Source organism: Pecten maximus, chromosome 4 (genome assembly GCF_902652985.1).
Source record: "Pecten maximus chromosome 4, xPecMax1.1, whole genome shotgun sequence".
Classification (NCBI taxonomy): domain Eukaryota; kingdom Metazoa; phylum Mollusca; class Bivalvia; order Pectinida; family Pectinidae; genus Pecten; species Pecten maximus.
The window spans coordinates 2,447,071-2,467,223 of NC_047018.1; the positions used below are offsets into that span (position 1 = coordinate 2,447,071).

Sequence of the window (20,153 nt, forward strand, 5' to 3'; positions counted from 1 at the left end):
GTACCTCCGGTATGTGTATGTACCCCCGGTATGTGTATGTTACCCCGGTATGTGTATGTACCCCCGGTATGTGTATGTACCCCTGGTGTGTGTATGTACCCCCGGTGTGTGTATGTACCCCCGGTGTGTGTGTGTACCCCCGGTGTGTGTATGTACCCCCGGTATGTGTATGTTACCCTGGTATGTGTGTGTACCCCCGGTATGTGTGTACCCCCGGTATGTGTATGTACCCCCGGTATGTGTATGTTACCCCGGTATGTGTGTGTACCCTCGGTATGTGTATGTACCCCCGGTATGTGTATGTACTCCCGGTATGTGTGTGTACATGTACCCCCGGTATGTGTATGTTACCCCGGTATGTGTATGTACCCCCGGTATGTGTGTGTACCCCCAGTGTATGTATCCCCGGTATGTGTGTGTACCCCCGGTATGTGTATGTACCCCCGGTATGTGTATGTACCCCCGGTATGTGTATGTACCCCCGGTATGTGTATGTACCCCCGGTATGTGTGTGTACCCCCGGTATGTGTATGTACCTCCGGTATGTGTATGTACCCCCGGTATGTGTGTGTACCCCCGGTGTGTGTATGTACCCCCGGTGTGTGTATGTACCTCCGGTATGTGTATGTACCCCCGGTATGTGTGTGTACCCCCGGTGTGTGTATGTACCCCCCGGTATGTGTATGTACCCCTGGTATGTGTGTGTACCCCCGGTGTGTGTATGTACCCCCGGTATGTGTATGTACCCCCGGTATGTGTATGTACCTCCGGTATGTGTATGTACCCCCGGTATGTGTATGTACCCCCGGTGTGTGTATGTACCCCCGGTGTGTGTATGTGCCCCCGGTGTTTGTGTGTATACCCCCGGTATGTGTGTGTACCCCTGGTGTGTGTGTGTACCCCCGGTGTGTGTATGTACCCCCGGTGTGTGTATGTACCCCCGGTGTGTGTATGTACCCCCGGTATGTGTATGTACCCCCGGTATGTGTTGTACCCCCGGTATGTGTATGCACCCCCGGTGTGTGTATGTACCCCCGGTGTGTGTATGTGCCCCCGGTATGTGTATATACCCCCGGTATGTGCATGTACCTCTTGTATGTGTATACTCTGGTATATATGTGTACTTTTTTGTATTTCTGCCGGTTTATCACCTATAAATATAATCAGTACAATTCTATCTATCCACTTTAATGTTGTGTAGGTGGACATCAGAATAATTCTATCTATATATCCACTTTAATATATTTCAGGTAGTGGGTAAAAAATCAATGTTATTACATGTGATCGTCAGTTCCATAAAGATAATGAATAATTATACAAACTAAGCAGGTCAGATTAACTTGCCCAAAATAGTGTGACTACATGTTGATGGTGTCCTTTTCACAAACTGTTGGTGTGGGTACTTTTTGGTATTAAACTTTTCTATAACCCTAAATTGTTTAAAGTACAATTATAGCATTGTTACAATGTTGGAAACAATAGGATGGTCATCAACATTATACAGGTAGTTGATTTTGAGACATTTATCCATTGGAAACCATGTTTGATATCTTGTTTAAAGATGTCAATCATGATGGAGAATTTTGCAACTTTTTATGTTTTGATCATTTGAAGAACAATATTGCTGTTGAAAGCGTTGTTTTCGTGTAAGATAAACATTTTCGGGATATAAGCATTGGTATAAAAAATGAAATTGACTTCAAAACTATTTACAGGTCAAGTTTAGTTTAATCTGTGCTTTAGGGGTTTATGAAAATTTTTAAGTTCCAAGAAAAAAATTGAAGGAAATTCTGAATGATTTTGGTATGTATGATACAAATGCATTTTCAGTATACTTATTTCTTATTTATCCTTGTTATTGATTTATTTGTTTCTTTCCGAGTGCTTCATTTAAAAATGCTTTTATTCGGTTCTGTTGATTCTATTATTTACATGTTGCTGATACACATATGTGTCACATGTATTGTGAATTGTGATATGTAGCAGTATCTGTTTATGTATAAAATGATGTTAGTAATATTATATAATGTACTTTGATGTTATGTACAGATGTCCAACTGGTGTCAATAAATCATTATACCTAGTTTGTTGTTATTGATAGTTTTTATCTCACCTGCCCAAAAGCCAAGTGAGCATATACTGTGGTGCAGCATCAATGGTGTGTCCATCCGGAGTCAACTTTAACCTTTAAACGAATTCTAAATAACCAAAAGGTCAGGAATAAAATATTTGACAGGAACATCCTGGGGATGACACCAAAGATAGTTTGTAAAAAAGAATGAACTTGACCCCATATTCAACCAGAGATCCAAACTGTTAAAACACTCAAATGACATATTATCCTAGACGTAGAATCAAGATATTTGGTTGTTCAGTACCGTAGTTAACCACCACACAGACCTCTACTCGTATTCATGGTCACAGGTCAAACCACTCAATTGACTTCTTTTGATAAACCCAAAAGATCTAACTCTATACTACCCATAAACACTGATAGTAACACATAGCTGATCTAAGGTGTTTTAAAACAGTAAAATAATTTGGGCCATGAATGGAAACTAGGAACATGTTTCCTAGATGCCCTGAACCTTTACTTTGGTGGTACCTGGGGCAAGATAAAATTAGTACTCGTAAAGACAAGTTATACAATGGAACTCTCTTCCCTGACAAAGACAAGTTATACATATAATAGAACTCTCTTCCCTGGCAAAGACAAGTTATACATATAATAGAACTCTCTTCCCTGGCAAACACAAGTTATATAATGGAACTCTCTTCCCTGGCAAAGACAAGTTACACAATGGAACTCTCTTCCCTGGCAAAGACAAGTTATACAATGGAACTCTCTTCCCTGACAAAGACAAGTTATACAATGGAACTCTCTTCCCTGGCAAAGACAAGTTATACAATGGAACTCTCTTCCCTGATAAATACAAGTTATATAATAGAACTCTCTTCCCTGACAAAGACAAGTTATACAATGGAACTCTCTTCCCTGACAAAGACAAGTTATACATATAATAGAACTCTCTTCCCTGACAAAGACAAGTTATACAATGGAACTCTCTTCCCTGACAAAGACAAGTTACACAATGGAACTCTCTTCCCTGACAAAGACAAGTTATACAATGGAACTCTCTTCCCTGACAAAGACAAGTTATACAATGGAACTCTCTTCCCTGGCAATGACAAGTTATACAATGGAACTCTCTTCCCTGATAAAGACAAGTTATACAATGGAACTCTCTTCCCTGACAAAGACAAGTTATACATATAATAGAACTCTCTTCCCTGGCAATGACAAGTTATACAATGGAACTCTCTTCCCTGACAAAGACAAGTTATACATTGGAACTCTCTTCCCTGACAAAGACAAGTTATACAATGGAACTCTCTTCCCTGACAAATACAAGTTATACAATGGAACTCTCTTCCCTGACAAAGACAAGTTATACAATGGAACTCTCTTCCCTGACAAAGACAAGTTATACATTGGAACTCTCTTCCCTGACAAAGACAAGTTACACAATGGAACTCTCTTCCCTGACAAAGACAAGTTATACATATAATAGAACTCTCTTCCCTGACAAAGACAAGTTATACAATGGAACTCTCTTCCCTGGCAAAGACAAGTTATACATATAATAGAACTCTCTTCCCTGACAAAGACAAGTTATACATATAATAGAACTCTCTTCCCTGGCAAAGACAAGTTATACATATAATAGAACTCTCTTCCCTGGCAAAGACAAGTTATACAATGGAACTCTCTTCCCTGACAAAGACAAGTTATACATATAATAGAACTCTCTTCCCTGGCAAAGACAAGTTATACAATAGAACTCTCTTCCCTGAAAAAGACAAGTTACACAATGGAACTCTCTTCCCTGACAAAGACAAGTTACACAATGGAACTCTCTTCCCTGACAAAGACAAGTTATACGATGGAACTCTCTTCCCTGGCAAAGACAAGTTATATAATGGAACTCTCTTCCCTGACAAAGACAAGTTATACAAGTGCAATCAATGATTGCGAAAGCTCACCGGCGGCAGCAATCACACTATGCATTCATTTTTTATGTATGTATAAGCATGTCATTTTGAAATTGTATGTCACATAATATCGCTCCCAGACCTCTAATGGATGTATAAACCAAATAAGAAGGGTGTGGACTTACAAGCTTTTCAAAACTTACCCCAAAAATCTTAAAAGTGAGTTTTTGTGTCAAAAAAGTAAGTCCACTAAATAGTAAAATGCCAATTTTTTTTCTGCATGATTTGCCACAGCATCACTCCTGGATCTCTAATGAATGTATAAACCAATTAGAAGGGTGATAGGTGTATACTTTTGGACTTAGCCCCAAAACTTTAAAGTGAGTTTTGGTGCAAAAAAAGTTAAGTCCACAAAATGACAATGGAACTCTCTTCCTTGACAAAGACAAGTTATACAATGGAACTCTCTTCCCTGGCAAAGACAAGTTATACAATGGAACTCTCTTCCCTGGCAAAGACAAGTTATACAATGGAACTCTCTTCCCTGACAAAGACAAGTTATACAATAGAAATCCCTTCCCTGACAAAGACAAGTTATACAATGGAACTCTCTTCCCTGACAAAGACAAGTTATACAATGGAACTCTCTTCCCTGACAAAGACAAGTTATACAATGGAACTCTCTTCCCTGACAAATACAACTCTCTTCCCAAGTGTTGTGAGAAATATACTGTAAAATTGACGAATAGAAAAATTCAAGCCATATTTGTTGATAATACTTTTATTATTTTATAAAGTTACAGAATTTAATATCAAGTTTAATAACAGTACGTAACAGAAGTTAGTAAATTTACACTTGATCAGCAGTTTTTCTTGAAACATGATCTCGCCCTTGTGTTCCATTTCATCAACATTTTTTACAACTTATACATTTTGTATTCCTATGATCATATAACAGTTAATTTTATTGTCTGTTATCAGACAAGAATTTTTAAAGTTTCAACAATAATTCTTCACAAATGTACAGATTATATCTGTTGAACATCTATTAAAAATGTGACACAAAATCAATGTAATCTAGTTCACTTCAGTCCTAATTAAATAAAAATGTGTACTTCTATCAAACCACCTATTATAATATCACAAGTTTACTGTTGGAGGTACGTGTATTTCTATAAAAGACCTTGCCTACAGCTAACCGATATGTATATTTGTATGACAAACCTTGCCCACAGCTAACTGATATGTATATTTGTATGACAAACCTTGCCTACAGCTAACTGATATGTATATTTGTATGACAAACCTTGCCCACAGCTAACTGATATGTATATTTGTATGACAAACCTTGCCCACAGCTAACCGATATGTATATTTGTATGACAGACCTATCATAGTCCGACATTCCTAAGCTCATTCTGAAGTACGGTATGAACAGACCTATCACACAAGCCTAACGGCGTATAAATAAACTAATAGAATGTACTACAATATCATCTACATATAGTATACTCGAGTCCACACAGTGTGTGGATCTAATGACTTCAAACTTCACCTAATGATTCAGATCACTAGGTTAGCTAGCTGTTACTGAAAGGACAATCTGAAAACATCCTGACAACCTTTGTATATACCTAATAACTACTACTGACACAATACTGTACACACTGTACTGTACACACTATATACTGTACACAGTGTACTGTACTGGAGGGACGATCTGAAGACATCCTGACAACCTTTGTATATACCTAATAACTACTACTGACACAATACTGTACACACCGTACTACAATATATACCTAATAACTACTACTGACACAATACTGTACACACTGTACTGTACACACTATATACTGTACACACTGTACTGTACACACTATATACTGTACACAGTGTACTGTACTGGAGGGACGATCTGAAGACATCCTGACAACCTTTGTATATACCTAATAACTACTACTGACACAATACTGTACACACTGTACTGTACACACTATATACTGTACACAGTGTACTGTACTGGAGGGACGATCTGAAGACATCCTGACAACCTTTGTATGTACCTAATAACTACTACTGACACAATACTGTACACACTGTACTGTACACACTATATACTGTACACAGTGTACTGTACTGTAAGGACGATCTGAAGACATCCTGACAACCTTTGTATATACCTAATAACTACTACTGACACAATACTGTACACACTGTTCTATGTATGGATTACCAATGCCAGTATATCAGTTTTATTTGACTGATCCATCCCTGGTTTCATCAACGTTCCTACTCAAACAATGTTGTCGTTTACACAGTGAAATGACTGGCACCTTATTGGTTGACCCCACAATAAACAATCAGCTAGACTCCTTGAGCTAGCTGAAGTAGGCAATACTGATGAAACTGGGGCCAAAAACAATTTTCAAAATGACAATTGAAAGTTAGCACTTATCTAACAGGTTAAGGTAGTACACTGCACATACTTAATGTTAAAACAAAGAGTTCCCTGGAACAATATACATCTGTCAAATACCATATAGTGTATATAATCTTGCATTGAAATAAGATTTGAGTCACCTTAAGAGGGTTAAGTTAGTATCATGCTATAAATCTCACCTTTCATTATAAAGTCATCATTTAATTTTCGGAGTTTAATTAACAGTCTCCAACTCATTAAAAACAATTCAACTTTGTATCATATTATAAAGTTATATATATATATATATAATCCTAAGTTTGTATCATATTATATTGTTATATATATATATATATATATATCCTAAGTTTGTATCATATTAATTATATTGTTATATATATATATATATATATATCCTAAGTTTGTATCATATTATATTGTTATATATATATATATATATATAATCCTAAGTTTGCATCATATTATATTGTTATATATATATATATATATATATATAATCCTAAGTTTGTATCATATTATAAAGTTATATATATATATATATATCCTAAGTTTGTATCATATTATATTGTTATATATATATATATATAATCCTAAGTTTGTATCATATTATATTGTTATATATATATATATATAATCCTAAGTTTGTATCATATTATATTGTTATATATATATATATATAATCCTAAGTTTGTATCATATTATATTGTTATATATATATCCTAAGTTTGTATCATATTATATTGTTATATATATATATATATATATATAATCCTAAGTTTGTATCATATTATATTGTTATATATATATATATATATATAATCCTAAGTTTCAAAGAAATCAGCAGAAAAATGTAGAACTAGAAATAAACAAAGGGCAATAACTTTGGCAAAAAAAATTGAATCAAAGTCCTTTTCAGGAAACCACAACTTCATACCATGGTTCTAACGCCTACCAAGTTTCAAAGTTGGTCAAAAAAAGGAAGATTTCCGGACAAAAAATTCTTTTTCCAGAAAACACAACTCCATATTATGATCATAATGTATACCAAGTCTCAAAGAAATTGATGTTAAAATGTTGGAGATTGCAGGACCAAAAATAGTTTTACACTGGCTGGATGACGCCATACCATAATATTCCTGTAAAATTTTGACAGGCGTATAAAAAAAATATAGCAAAGAATTTTTTACAGGGAATTGCATAAATACTTTGATTACATTGCACAGATAATCACATTGTCTCCATTATTCTAACTGATAATATATCAAACCATCTCTCCAAAAAACCTACTATCTCAGTGGTGACCTATACAAGGTAAAAACTGGTTATCCTCGTGGCGATTAGAGTTTTAAGCAGTAATAAAAACAGTTCTGTGTAAAGTCATTTACTTGAGATTAGATGCTCTGATATATTGGTATCGTTTTGTTTTTGTAAATCTAGCAACTGTGTTTGAACAAGATTGGTTTATAGGTTTCTCCATAAGCAGTACATCATACTACATGTTTAGTTGAAAATACACGTACATCATATAAGGAAACAGAATATGGAAAGTCTCAGAAGGAAGGAAAAGAAGAAAGAGTTAGAGCACTATGTTGTAATGGATATAAGGAATGTTGGATAAAACTCGCTCCACAACCAATGAAACTACAATAATATAATGTACATATAACTAATGCTGTAGGATTGCACACCCATATATAACACACATACAGTCGAGAATGGTTGAGTCCCATTCTGGGAGACACAGTCGAGTATGGTACAGCCCCATTCTGGGAGTAACTGCCATTTGTCTGGATAGTAAAAATTTACTTTTATCTCCGACAATTTTGTTAAGTGAGAAGAGAATACCCGCATGGTAATGGTTAAACAAGAATCTCCACAGCTTAGACAGACGGTGGCTGGACTTACAGCTCAACTGTACGTATACAAATCATATATACAATAGAACTACATGATGTTAAAACATATTATTTACAGAGGATTAATAATCATATACAACATTGATATGTCAACTCATCATTAATAGTCGGACCTTGTCACACGGTGGATGTTAAAATACAATAGTTACAGAGGATTAATAATTATATACAACACTGATATGTCAACTCATCATTAATAGTCGGACCTTGTCACACGGTGGATGTTAAAACACATTATTTACAGAGGATTAATAATCATATACAACACTGATATGTCAACTCATCATTAATAGTCGGACCTTGTCACACGGTGGATGTTAAAACACATTATTTACAGAGGTTTAATAATCATATACAACACTGATATGTTAACTCATCATCATTAATAGTCAGACGTTGTCACACCGGGGATTTTCAGCAGCATGATAATAGGATAGCTGGTAAAAAAATACAAAACCAGCTCAAATTGAATTTGATGGAACTGTTGTATAATTCCTGAGTTTAACCCCAATATCAGATACAACATACATACAAAAATCACTTTTAGTTATAAACAGAGAATTAAAGACAATTTAAAAAGTGTAAAATATAATTTTGTTGTGATACATTAGATGATACTTAATTAAGATGTGGTCTTGTGTCATATCTTAGATATATAGTGGATTGTTTGCTCAGTTAAAGAATTAACTTCAAAATTCTTCTTAAATACACATTTTGCATTGAATACAAGATGTATAGCCATTTATAGGCAGGAGACATGAAATTCACAATTACATATTGTATGTAGCTTTGTTGATCAGCTGGCTATATATTTTGAAAAACATGTCCCATGCATGATGACTTGGCATTTTAGAAATCATCCAATGAAAGAGTTAGATACATAATTAACTTTGATGTTACGTAGAAAATCTATTGTTATCAGTAAAATGTATAACTTTACATAACGTGTATTGCCTTGAGTTGGTAGGTAAGGTATTATCTATACACACTTCCAAACCATCCCTGTTTGAGTTGGTGGGTAAGGTATTAACTAAACACTTCCCAACCATCCCTGTTTGAGTTGGTGGGTAAGGTATTAACTAAACACTTCCCAACCATCCCTGTTTGAGTTGGTGGGTAAGGTATTAACTAAACACTTCCCAACCATCCCTGTTTGAGTTGGTGGGTAAGGTATTAACTAAACACTTCCCAACCATCCCTGTTTGAGTTGGTAGGTAAGGTATTAACTAAACACTTCCCAACCATCCCTGTTTGAGTTGGTAGGTAAGGTATTAACTAAACACTTCCCAACCATCACTGTTTGAGTTGGTAGGTAAGGTATTAACTAAACACTTCCCAACCATCCCTGTTTGAGTTGGTAGGTAAGATATTAACTATACACACTTCAAAACCATCCTTGTTTGAGTTGGTAGGTAAGGTATTAACTATACACTTCCCAACCATCCCTGTTTGGGTTGGTAGGTAAGGTATTAACTATACACTTCCCAACCATCCCTGTTTGAGTTGGTAGGTAAGGTATTAACTATACACTTCCCAACCATCCCTGTTTGAGTTGGTAGGTAAGGTATTAACTATACACTTCCCAACCATCCCTGTTTGAGTTGGTAGGTAAGGTATTAACTAAACACTTCCCAACCATCCCTGTTTGAGTTGGTAGGTAAGGTATTAACTTAACACTTCCAAACCATCCCTGTTTGAGTTGGTAGGTAAGGTATTAACTAAACACTTCCCAACCATCCCTGTTTGAGTTGGTAGGTAAGGTATTAACTAAACACTTCCCAACCATCCCTGTTTGAGTTGGTGGGTAAGGTATTAACTAAACACTTCTCAACCATCACTGTTTGAGTTGGTAGGTAAGGTATTAACTAAACACTTCCCAACCATCCCTGTTTGAGTTGGTAGGTAAGATATTAACTATACACACTTCAAAACCATCCTTGTTTGAGTTGGTAGGTAAGGTATTAACTATACACTTCCCAACCATCCCTGTTTGAGTTGGTAGGTAAGGTATTAACTATACACTTCCCAACCATCCCTGTTTGAGTTGGTAGGTAAGGTATTAACTATACACTTCCCAACCATCCCTGTTTGAGTTGGTAGGTAAGGTATTAACTAAACACTTCCCAACCATCCCTGTTTGAGTTGGTAGGTAAGATATTAACTATACACACTTCAAAACCATCCTTGTTTGAGTTGGTAGGTAAGGTATTAACTATACACTTCCAAACCATCCTGTTTGGGTTGGTAGGTAAGGTATTAACTATACACTTCCCAACCATCCCTGTTTGAGTTGGTAGGTAAGGTATTAACTATACACTTCCCAACCATCCCTGTTTGAGTTGGTAGGTAAGGTATTAACTAAACACTTCCCAACCATCCCTGTTTGAGTTGGTAGGTAAGGTATTAACTAAACACTTCCAAACCATCCCTGTTTGAGTTGGTAGGTAAGGTATTAACTATACACTTCCAAACCATCCCTGTTTGAGTTGGTAGGTAAGGTATTAACTAAACACTTCCAAACCATCCCTGTTTGAGTTGGTAGGTAAGGTATTAACTTAACACTTCCCAACCATCCCTGTTTGAGTTGGTAGGTAAGGTATTAACTAAACACTTCCCAACCATCCCTGTTTGAGTTGGTAGGTAAGGTATTAACTAAACACTTCCCAACCATCCCTGTTTGAGTTGGTAGGTAAGGTATTAACTAAACACACTTCCAAACCATCCCTGTTTGAGTTGGTAGGTAAGGTATTAACTATACACTTCCCAACCATCCCTGTTTGAGTTGGTAGGTAAGGTATTAACTAAACACACTTCCCAACCATCCCTGTTTGAGTTGGTAGGTAAGGTATTAACTAAACACTTCCCAACCATCCCTGTTTGAGTTGGTAGGTAAGGTATTAACTAAACACACTTCCCAACCATCCCTGTTTGAGTTGGTAGGTAAGGTATTAACTAAACACTTCCCAACCATCCCTGTTTGAGTTGGTAGGTAAGGTATTAACTAAACACTTCCCAACCATCCCTGTTTGAGTTGGTAGGTAAGGTATTAACTTAACACTTCCCAACCATCCCTGTTTGAGTTGGTAGGTAAGGTATTAACTAAACACTTCCCACCATCCCTGTTTGAGTTGGTAGGTAAGGTATTAACTAAACACTTCCCAACCATCCCTGTTTGGGTTGGTAGGTAAAGTATTAACTAAACACTTCCTAACCATCCCTGTTTGGTAGGTAAACACCCAATCTAAATTTTGATAGAAGTTATCAATAAAACATCATTCTTACCTGTAATTTTAAAAATCCAAATATTCCACAATAGAGAGATCTTAAATGTTTAGTTTTTAGGCACTGATTTGGTCAGAAGAGGTGCAGTGTCACATGAGTTTCACAACACTGTGAAACCGAGTCAGGTGTATCGGATATAACAGTGTGTCAGTGAAGTCAGAATTTCACTGACTTGAACACACATTATCCCCTACCAAAATTGTAATTAGCTGACAAGTTTGTGATTGATATACAGCATAAATTGGATTAAGCATTCCAATATTCTAATGTGAAATTCTACTGTTTTATATTAACTATTTCCTGAAAGTGTATATTGTTTTATGACATCTTAAGCAGCAGACTAGTACATATATCAATGTTAAAATGAAAAATATAAAATGTTGAATCTAGAAACTGGATTGTTGGTTATATATCATCTATACCTCCACAGTGGAGCAGTAATCCTCCGGAGTAGCCAGTTGTTGGAAGCTACCCTTCAGAGTGCGGGCAGACAGAGGGGTACTTACAACAGGTTTCACCACTTGAGTCACAAAGTCTGTACTTTTCACCCTATGTAGCTCCTCTGGCACAATGATTGGGGAGAACCCGGGGGTGTTCTCTAGGGCCCCCAACACCTGTCGACTCATGCTATCCTTCGAACTTCTGGATAGACCAGTAGAGTCCTCCTCTGTTTCTCCTTCAGAAGAGTACATGTAGCAAGGAGATTGAAAGTCCGATTTCCTCCTCCCTGTGTTAGATTTATTATCCGAGTTCTGTGTCAGATACAGGGGTTTCGTTGGTAAGGACCTCCTCGCTCTATGAGTAACCCCACTGTTTCGGTGCATATATAAATCATTTTCTTTATCTGAAGGAATCCTTACCTTTCCAATGTCCTCATTTGGTTTGGAACGGAATTTGTAGGGAGATTCTGTTAACTGAGTGATGGCTAAGTTAGGTTTCCTGGGCCTGAACTTGTACGGCGATTCAGTAAGATTGGTGATGGGGACAGGTTTATTAATGACTTTCACAGGAGGAACATGCAGCAGGCTTTTGATTCCTGTGAAACCTTCATCTGCATCTATATCTAAACTGTTTTTCCAGCTCGAGACATTGAATAAGTCGATGTTCCTGCCGAGTCTGTGGGGAGACTTCTTCATATCACACACACTAATAGGTGATCCTTTAGTGACAGACAGAGAATTGTTTTCAGAATCTACAGAAGCATCAAACAAAGATGGGTGTTTCCTAGAAGTACTTGATGTTGGTCTAGCTGAGTTGTTCCTCCTACTCTTTCCAGCAGATTTATTTCCAAAGACAGACGTACTGGAGTTATCAGTATTGGTTGAATCATTAGATCTTTCAGATTTGTCCTCTCCATTTGGTACAATTTGGTCGTGATGTAAACTCTGTTGTTTGGTATAACCATCCTGTGTGATATCCATTCCAGGCATGTAAGAAGAACTTAGATACAATTCATTATCTGTAGCATCCATCTTTGACAGACTCTTGGTTCTAGTGAAGAGATCTTCCTCTCTGGACAAGTCTAAAGTCGGCTTAGAGCAGTTCACACCTGACTCCACACTGTAATCCTCTGCTGACCTTGACCCTTCACTGTATTCTCCAGCTGATCTTGACCCCAAACTGTAATTCTCTAGGCCTACTGATGTTGACCCCACACTGTAGTCACCAGCTGATGTTGACCTCATACTGTAATCCCCTGCTGACCTTGAACCCACACTATAGTCACCAGCTGACTTTGACCCTACACTGTAATCCCCAGCAGACCTTGACCCCACACTATAATCTTCAGCTGACCTTGACCCCATACTGTAATCTCCAGCTGATCTTGATCCCATACTGTAATCCCCTGCTGACCTTGACCCAACACTGTAGTCACCAGCTGACCTTGACCCAATACTGTAATCTACAGCTGACCTTGATCCCATACTGTAATCTCCTGCTGACCTTGACCCAACACTGCAGTTACCAGCTGACCTTGACCCTATACTGTAATCCCCTGTAGACCTTGACCCCATACTATAATCTCCAGCTGACCTTGACCCCATACTGTGATCCCCTGCTGACCTTGACCCAACACTATAATCTCCTGTTGATGGTGACTCATTTTTATTGGCTCCTGATTTTGACCTGTTGACACTGTGATCCTCCGTGAAATCTTCGCACCTGACAAGGATGAGGCAGTGGATTTTGATCGATGGTAGCCGCTGTCCTCTAGTGCCAGGGCTGTCTTAGAGTATATAGGACTGATATCATGGGGCCTATAATCCCTCTGTGATGAGTTATCCATGGAGTCAATGTAACTGGTATCACTGTATCTGCTGTTAGAGGAATGAAGCCCCCTGTCTACTCCAGACTCTCGACTCTGTGACCTTGATAACCTAGCTCCATCCGACACATCAGAAATGTTAACCTTACTACCACAGTACCCAGAGGTCATATGTGATGACTTTGTCCTCAGATTGTCAGTGTAAGATTTATCGTTTGATTCGTCCTGGTGTAAGTCACTGTATTGATACAGACTGATGGATGAGTCGAAGGGAACAGACAGTGGGTGACTCCTGTCCTGGTCAGAAGTACTCAACAAACTTATTGGCTCCACAGAACTGTCAGTGTAATCACGGTTGGCTCCCGATGACTCATTCACTGTTGTAGATAGATCTGGATTACTCCCGTCTCTGTTGTCTGATGTGTGGTTTATGTCAGATATCCAGAAACGGTCAGGCTGTGTGTGGTGAAGTGATGATATATCAGCAAACCAGTCAGATAACACAGATTCCTCATTATTGTTGGAACATTTCTGACCAGTATCCTGTCCGTCAATTTGTTCATCAACAACACTCTCGTCAATGTAAGGGATGTTGTCTTCCCCTGAGGGAGACCACGGACTAAACATGGTGGCTTGTTCTGTAACCAGAGGTGTCCCCGACATGTTGTAATGGTAGTAAGGCTCATCCTCACTTCGGTCACTCACTAAGTTTGAGGTGAATGGAGAATATAGACCATCCATCTGGTCAGAGCATCGTCCTGAAGACACTTCCTGGTTATAAGACGAATTGAGAATTTGGAACCTGTCCTGTTTCTGAGTGATGTCTGAGGAGTGTTTGTCGTGAATTGGTGTCTGTGGCGCGTTTATGTTGTGGTACTGAGAACGTGTGGTGAGACCTAAACGACTGTCTGCCTGACAAACCTGAGTTTGTTTAAATAATGAGCGGTTGACATCTGTCTCATCATACTCTCCATGTAAAGAATTCTGTGATGTATCAGTCTCAATCGAGCTGTTTTTCCTCCATGTTATGGTTGAGTGACTTCTCCGTCTGTCCACATCAGTGTGTGTTACTATGGTAATAGTCTGTGCTACTGTTTGGTCTATTCTGTCCTGTGACTCCTCCCACAATTTTTTGGCATCCAATGGCGACAGTTCTTTGGATTTGAACTCTGGTGATGAGTAAAAGCTGTCATGAGTCGTGTGTTTAGGAGTGAGATAGGACCCTGACACATCCTTTATGGCACTGATGGTGAACAGTTTGTTTGGTGTCTCCAGATCGGACGAGTTGTAATGGTGGTCTGTGGTGGCAGAGCTGCTTGTCCTGTTTCTATTGAAGGAGTAGGACCTGTCGGTGGAGTCTACAGAGAGATTGGAGGAGGATTCGATGAGATGTCGGGAACTAGAAGCACTGATGTAGGATAGTTTGGTCGACTCCCTTGTTGTATAGTCACCGTCACTCTCCATAAGAGTAGAAGCTGTACTGGGTTCGTGGTATTTTTGGTATGAAACTAGGTGGGAGTTGTCATAGCTCCGAGCATCCATAGATCGACCTAAACTCTGAGAGTATTCGTATTGTCCTGTCCGGTTATGGTCATGTGACACACTCAGGTGGTCTGCTTTTGAAGCCAAACTGAGGTTGACCGAGGCGTTCAGCCAGTCAGCCACATGGGGCGGTACTTTGGGGACTTCAAATATATTCTCCTTTGGCTTCCTCTACAATATGAACAGAAATCACATTTAACGTCAATTGAAGAAACCATTCAAACTGAGAAAAAGTTCAATGTGGCATTTAGATAGTAATAATATCCCACAGGTAAACATTTCCTGGAATTGGTACAAATGTAAAAGTTTCAGATTCTCCATTTACATGACTCCAGATTGCATTTAGATTCTTTATGTAGGGGAAGCCATTGATTTATATATACAATTGTACTGCATATGTAAACAGCTGATTAAAATGATATTCTCGCAGGAGAATCATCAAAAAATAGTACAAGGTATTTTAGTGCAAAACAGGACCAAAAAATCTGTTATGTGGAAATATCCGAAATACAAAACATGGATTTCCCCAAACATGATACTGATTTGGCTTTCAAGTGAAGTCTTTACCTCCCTGGGACCAAACCTCCTGAACCAGTAGGCCATCTCTTCTTTATCTTGTTCAGGTTTAGGGCCAGTTGGATGACAACAGCCATAGTAGACCATCATCAACACACCGCCTGTCAGAAACAGGTAAATCAATGAAGTCTTGATGACATGCCTATTGGTGATGATTATTAAACGATGACTTTAGCTACAGTAGGAGCCATATTGAATGAGGCTTCAGTTAGAATACTTTAACTCCTGTGATATTAAGTATTTATTGATGCACATGGAAAACAATCTTTAATTGATATCAATTAATGAGTGAGAATTGTCAGCGGTTAAGATGATTTAACAGTTCATCGTTGACTTATACGCTAACAAACATTTTATCATCGAATTTTAACCCTTTGTTGAGATGATGAAATCAGGGTTAATTACTGATAATAGATTTGATTAATTACCAGGCATAAATTGCATATTGAACCAGTTCAATTATTCCAATGACTCTACTCTGATCATAGTGTTGACAGAGTTATTGCATAATATATAATATTGGAGAGGAAATCGTAATGATTGATAATAACTTTTAAAAGTGATTGCCAACACTACTAAACTCCACTCTTACCAACAACATATCCTCCAAAGACAATAGCAATGGTGGAGACTTCCATCCACACAGGAATATTGTCTGGCTTCCCCAGGAACCAGAGCAGTACCAGAAGGGAGTTCTCCCCCAGGACTACTACGTGGTAGGCAAGTATCCTCCATCTCGCTCGGCTGTCCTTCAGGTTCAGGAAGCAAAATATGTAAATAAACCCTGATACACTATTGAACAGGCGTTTCTCACAGGCCGTCTCGCCAAAGTCGGCATTCTGTAGTGTGATCCAGAAGGCCATCACACACCAATGGATTCCTGGAAAGATAGTTTTCAAAATTTCATTTGTAAAATCCTTGTAAATGCCTAAACGATGTTTCTGGCTTTCTTTATTTTTTTTTCATAATAACATTCATGTACACTGTATATGAAAATTAAAAACGATTTGTAATATTCACATTTATCATAACTAACATCCAATACTTACCTTAACTCATGTTTTTATATTATAATACAGTATTAATACTCAGTATGGACTTTTAAAAGTGATGAATACAATCCAAATATATAGTTTATTATGTATCATGATTTATAACCACATCATAAATATTGTTGAATTCATCACCTTTGAATTTTTCTATTCAATTTTGATACTGATTGTTTATGAAGTGAAAAATATTAAATGCTCACAGTTAATTATGATTTATACTAGCATTGTAACACATTCCAACTGTGTCATGTTTTTACCCATAGCCAAGAAAATCCAAGCCTGGTAGACCGTGGAGAAGACAACAATTGCCATAACACGTGCAGATATCATCGCTGTCTGCCAAGTTGTGTGGGCTAACATGCTCAGCCATTTTCTGTTGTATCTTTCTTTGTAAGCGAGGCGCAGACCGTCTGTGTATGCTGTCATGGACCAGGCCATGGATGTCAGAGAAAGCACAGTAGAGAGGCCTGTACAGAAAAAAAATCACATGCAACATTAAATGTCAGTCGACATTACCAACAGGAGGGAAGGACATTGATATGTAACATTAAATGTCAGTCGACATTATCAACAGGAGGGAAGGACATTGACATGTAACATTAAATGTCAGTCGACATTATCAACAGGAGGGAAGGACATTGACATGTAACATTAAATGTCAGTCGACATTATCAACAGGAGGGAAGATCATTGACATGTAACGTTGAATGTATCAGCTACATTGCCATACTTTGATACTTTTTGAAATTTGGACAGGTCACCAGAGTGTAAAAAAATTCCTTTTCTTGAATAGTTATTATTTGATCAACAATCTATTGATGTATATAAGTATTTACAATTAGTGCCTAACGACTATCACCAGATCTTACCTAACACCCAATTGAATTGCTGGTACCGCAGTATGATGTACAACTGTAGTATTAGCTGAGGTGCTGATTCCACAAAACACTCAACAAGTCGCAGTAGGCAGATATCGTTATTAGCACGGAACACAGCATCAAGGTCCTGGCGACTCTTTGTTTGTTTTGCTCGAATCCCAAGTCGTATGGCTTGGAAATACCTTTAAAAGCAAAACAAATTTAGGCAATTACAAAAACTAACCCTTTACTGGCCACTGTTAGATCTTCGTAACGGAGAGCATGATATTCTGTTCTCTAATCAGAGTGGCTAATGAACCGTCACCTTCATCTACAAGGTTTTATGTGATGATTGAAGGTTAGTGACTGAGTATTTCTTGTCACCAAAATGTCACACAAAACATATATAATATATATAATATTCCACTTCCTGCGTTACAGGTACCTCTGTATGTACTGTAATACCTCATTAACCAAATATTTTGAAATAATTAAACTTGTACCCAGTAGTTTAAACTTGCTTTATGATGTCCAAAAATTCATGTACATTTGTTTTATGCTTAAATACATATAATTTGTATGTACCTGGTGGTTAACTAATTAGAAGTAAACATACCTGTGAGCTGGAGCCAGGAATAGGGTATGGATAAGAAAAGTTTTCCATGTCAAAGTCTTGTCTGAAGCATGCCAACTAAAACTGAAAATCTGCATCAGAAATGTTGACAAGGCAACAAATGCCATAGATATTGAAGCCCATATCTGGTGACCATCAAGAAGGAATGTCACAATCAGTAGAATATCTGTAAAACAAGAATGTCATTTAAGATTTTTTAAAGTATGCAATCATATAAACAGGCTCTCATTATCATATCTCTCTTGACTACTTGACTAGTACTCTTGACAAGAAGAATCTTCTAAAAAAGAAAATCGTATTTTAGGAAATCACTATCTGACAGCTGCAGTAAACACTCCATACCCCATATCAATGTGATCACATCCAGACCTTTTATTAAATGATGAAATATATATATATATATATATACCAGGTACTCTATGTTCTGAAATGTACAGTAGAGTACCTGATAAGGGAATAGAATTAAAGATTTCCACAATGAAGAGCATCAGAGTGGAATAAAAAGTTAGTTTGATAATCAGATTGACCATTAAATATAATTGAAATCAAATTGGATTACAAATTGTTAGAAAAAAGCAGTATCTGTTACTAAAATGTAGGACTAGATTGTGTCTAACCTGTCTTTGTCTTCTACTTCTACCATGTACTGACCTACTTTAAAGATTATGTGACTGATCAGAGATTTGCGAAGGAATATATGGGGCGTGAGGGGAATAGTTTTGAGAAGTTAAAAGGACAGTTTTTTAATGAATAAACGGTTTTGCATTCTACTGTAGCAGGGGGCAGTTAATTCTGATCACAGATACTTCTGGAGAAGGATTGATTGTTGCTACAGGTATTTCAGAGTGAAGTGTTTAGTAGGAGTATGAGAAAATCTGATCTGTCATATGTCTGTCATGTTTGGGGTTTGAGGTTGTTTTGCTAAAGAGAGACTGTTGAATGTTATTTTATATAGCATGTAGAGCAGTGTATCCTTATGTCTGGCACGAAGAATTTGAATGTGCCAACCAAGATTTAGACCTATATAAATACTGTTAATTTTAAAAAATGAGTTTCACAAGATCTGGAGTGCTGAAAACTGTGTTGAAGGGAGTGTATTAAGTTGTGATCCTCTGTGTGTAACATAATATCACCGACAACTAGCTATAGGATATACTGTACATGTGTTCCACAATTTTACTACAGAACTGATTAAAACAGTAGCAGCTGGCGACCATCACGAATGAGAGGAAATTTATAGTCATAGCAAATAAAATCTTGTTTCCCGTATATTAAAAAAATTCAATGACCACTAATATTAACATTAACGCGCGATTTTTGTTCTAACCTATTGCTATCCCCTACTTCCAGAGTAGGGGTCTAATGTTAGCCTACAGTAGAGTTAGCCTCTGTAGATTGGATTAATTTTCATATATTCCTACCTGATCCAACATCAATAATATATGTAAACAGCGATAAAATAGTCACAAAGACATCATATAGAGTGAACGTCTTCTTCTTCATCATGAATTATATGTTATGCACTCATTGTTTTCTTGACAGTTTAAATTTGGCGCACTGCTTTGAATACGCCTCCATTTTGAAAGTTTGAC

General features: G+C 37.4%; 2 protein-coding genes and 1 long non-coding RNA gene across 3 annotated transcripts; all 3 read right to left on the reverse strand.

The window, feature by feature from the left end:
- Positions 1–3,265: 3,265 nt before the first annotated feature.
- LOC117324841 (enterin neuropeptides-like) lies at positions 3,266–4,544 on the reverse strand (the record flags this gene model as incomplete). Its single annotated transcript, XM_033880670.1, has 3 exons — positions 3,266–3,543; positions 3,870–3,995; positions 4,406–4,544. Coding segments are annotated over 3 exons (543 nt in total), but the record flags the coding sequence as incomplete, so codon positions are not given.
- A 214-nt stretch (positions 4,545–4,758) lies between these two features.
- Positions 4,759–6,746, reverse strand: LOC117324963. The gene is made up of 2 exons (XR_004532105.1): positions 5,382–6,746; positions 4,759–5,217 (listed from the first exon to the last, which is right to left on the reverse strand). It is a non-coding gene; the product is annotated as an uncharacterized LOC117324963 (long non-coding RNA).
- Positions 6,747–10,591: 3,845 nt separating this feature from the next.
- On the reverse strand, positions 10,592–20,145 carry LOC117324964. Its single transcript, XM_033880809.1, is given in 8 exon segments — positions 10,592–13,615; positions 13,618–15,613; positions 16,010–16,119; positions 16,611–16,898; positions 17,328–17,537; positions 17,940–18,130; positions 18,544–18,727; positions 19,983–20,145. Coding segments are annotated over 8 exon segments (4,626 nt in total). The 5' UTR covers positions 20,065–20,145; the 3' UTR covers positions 10,592–12,050.
- Between the last annotated feature and the right edge of the window lie 8 nt (positions 20,146–20,153).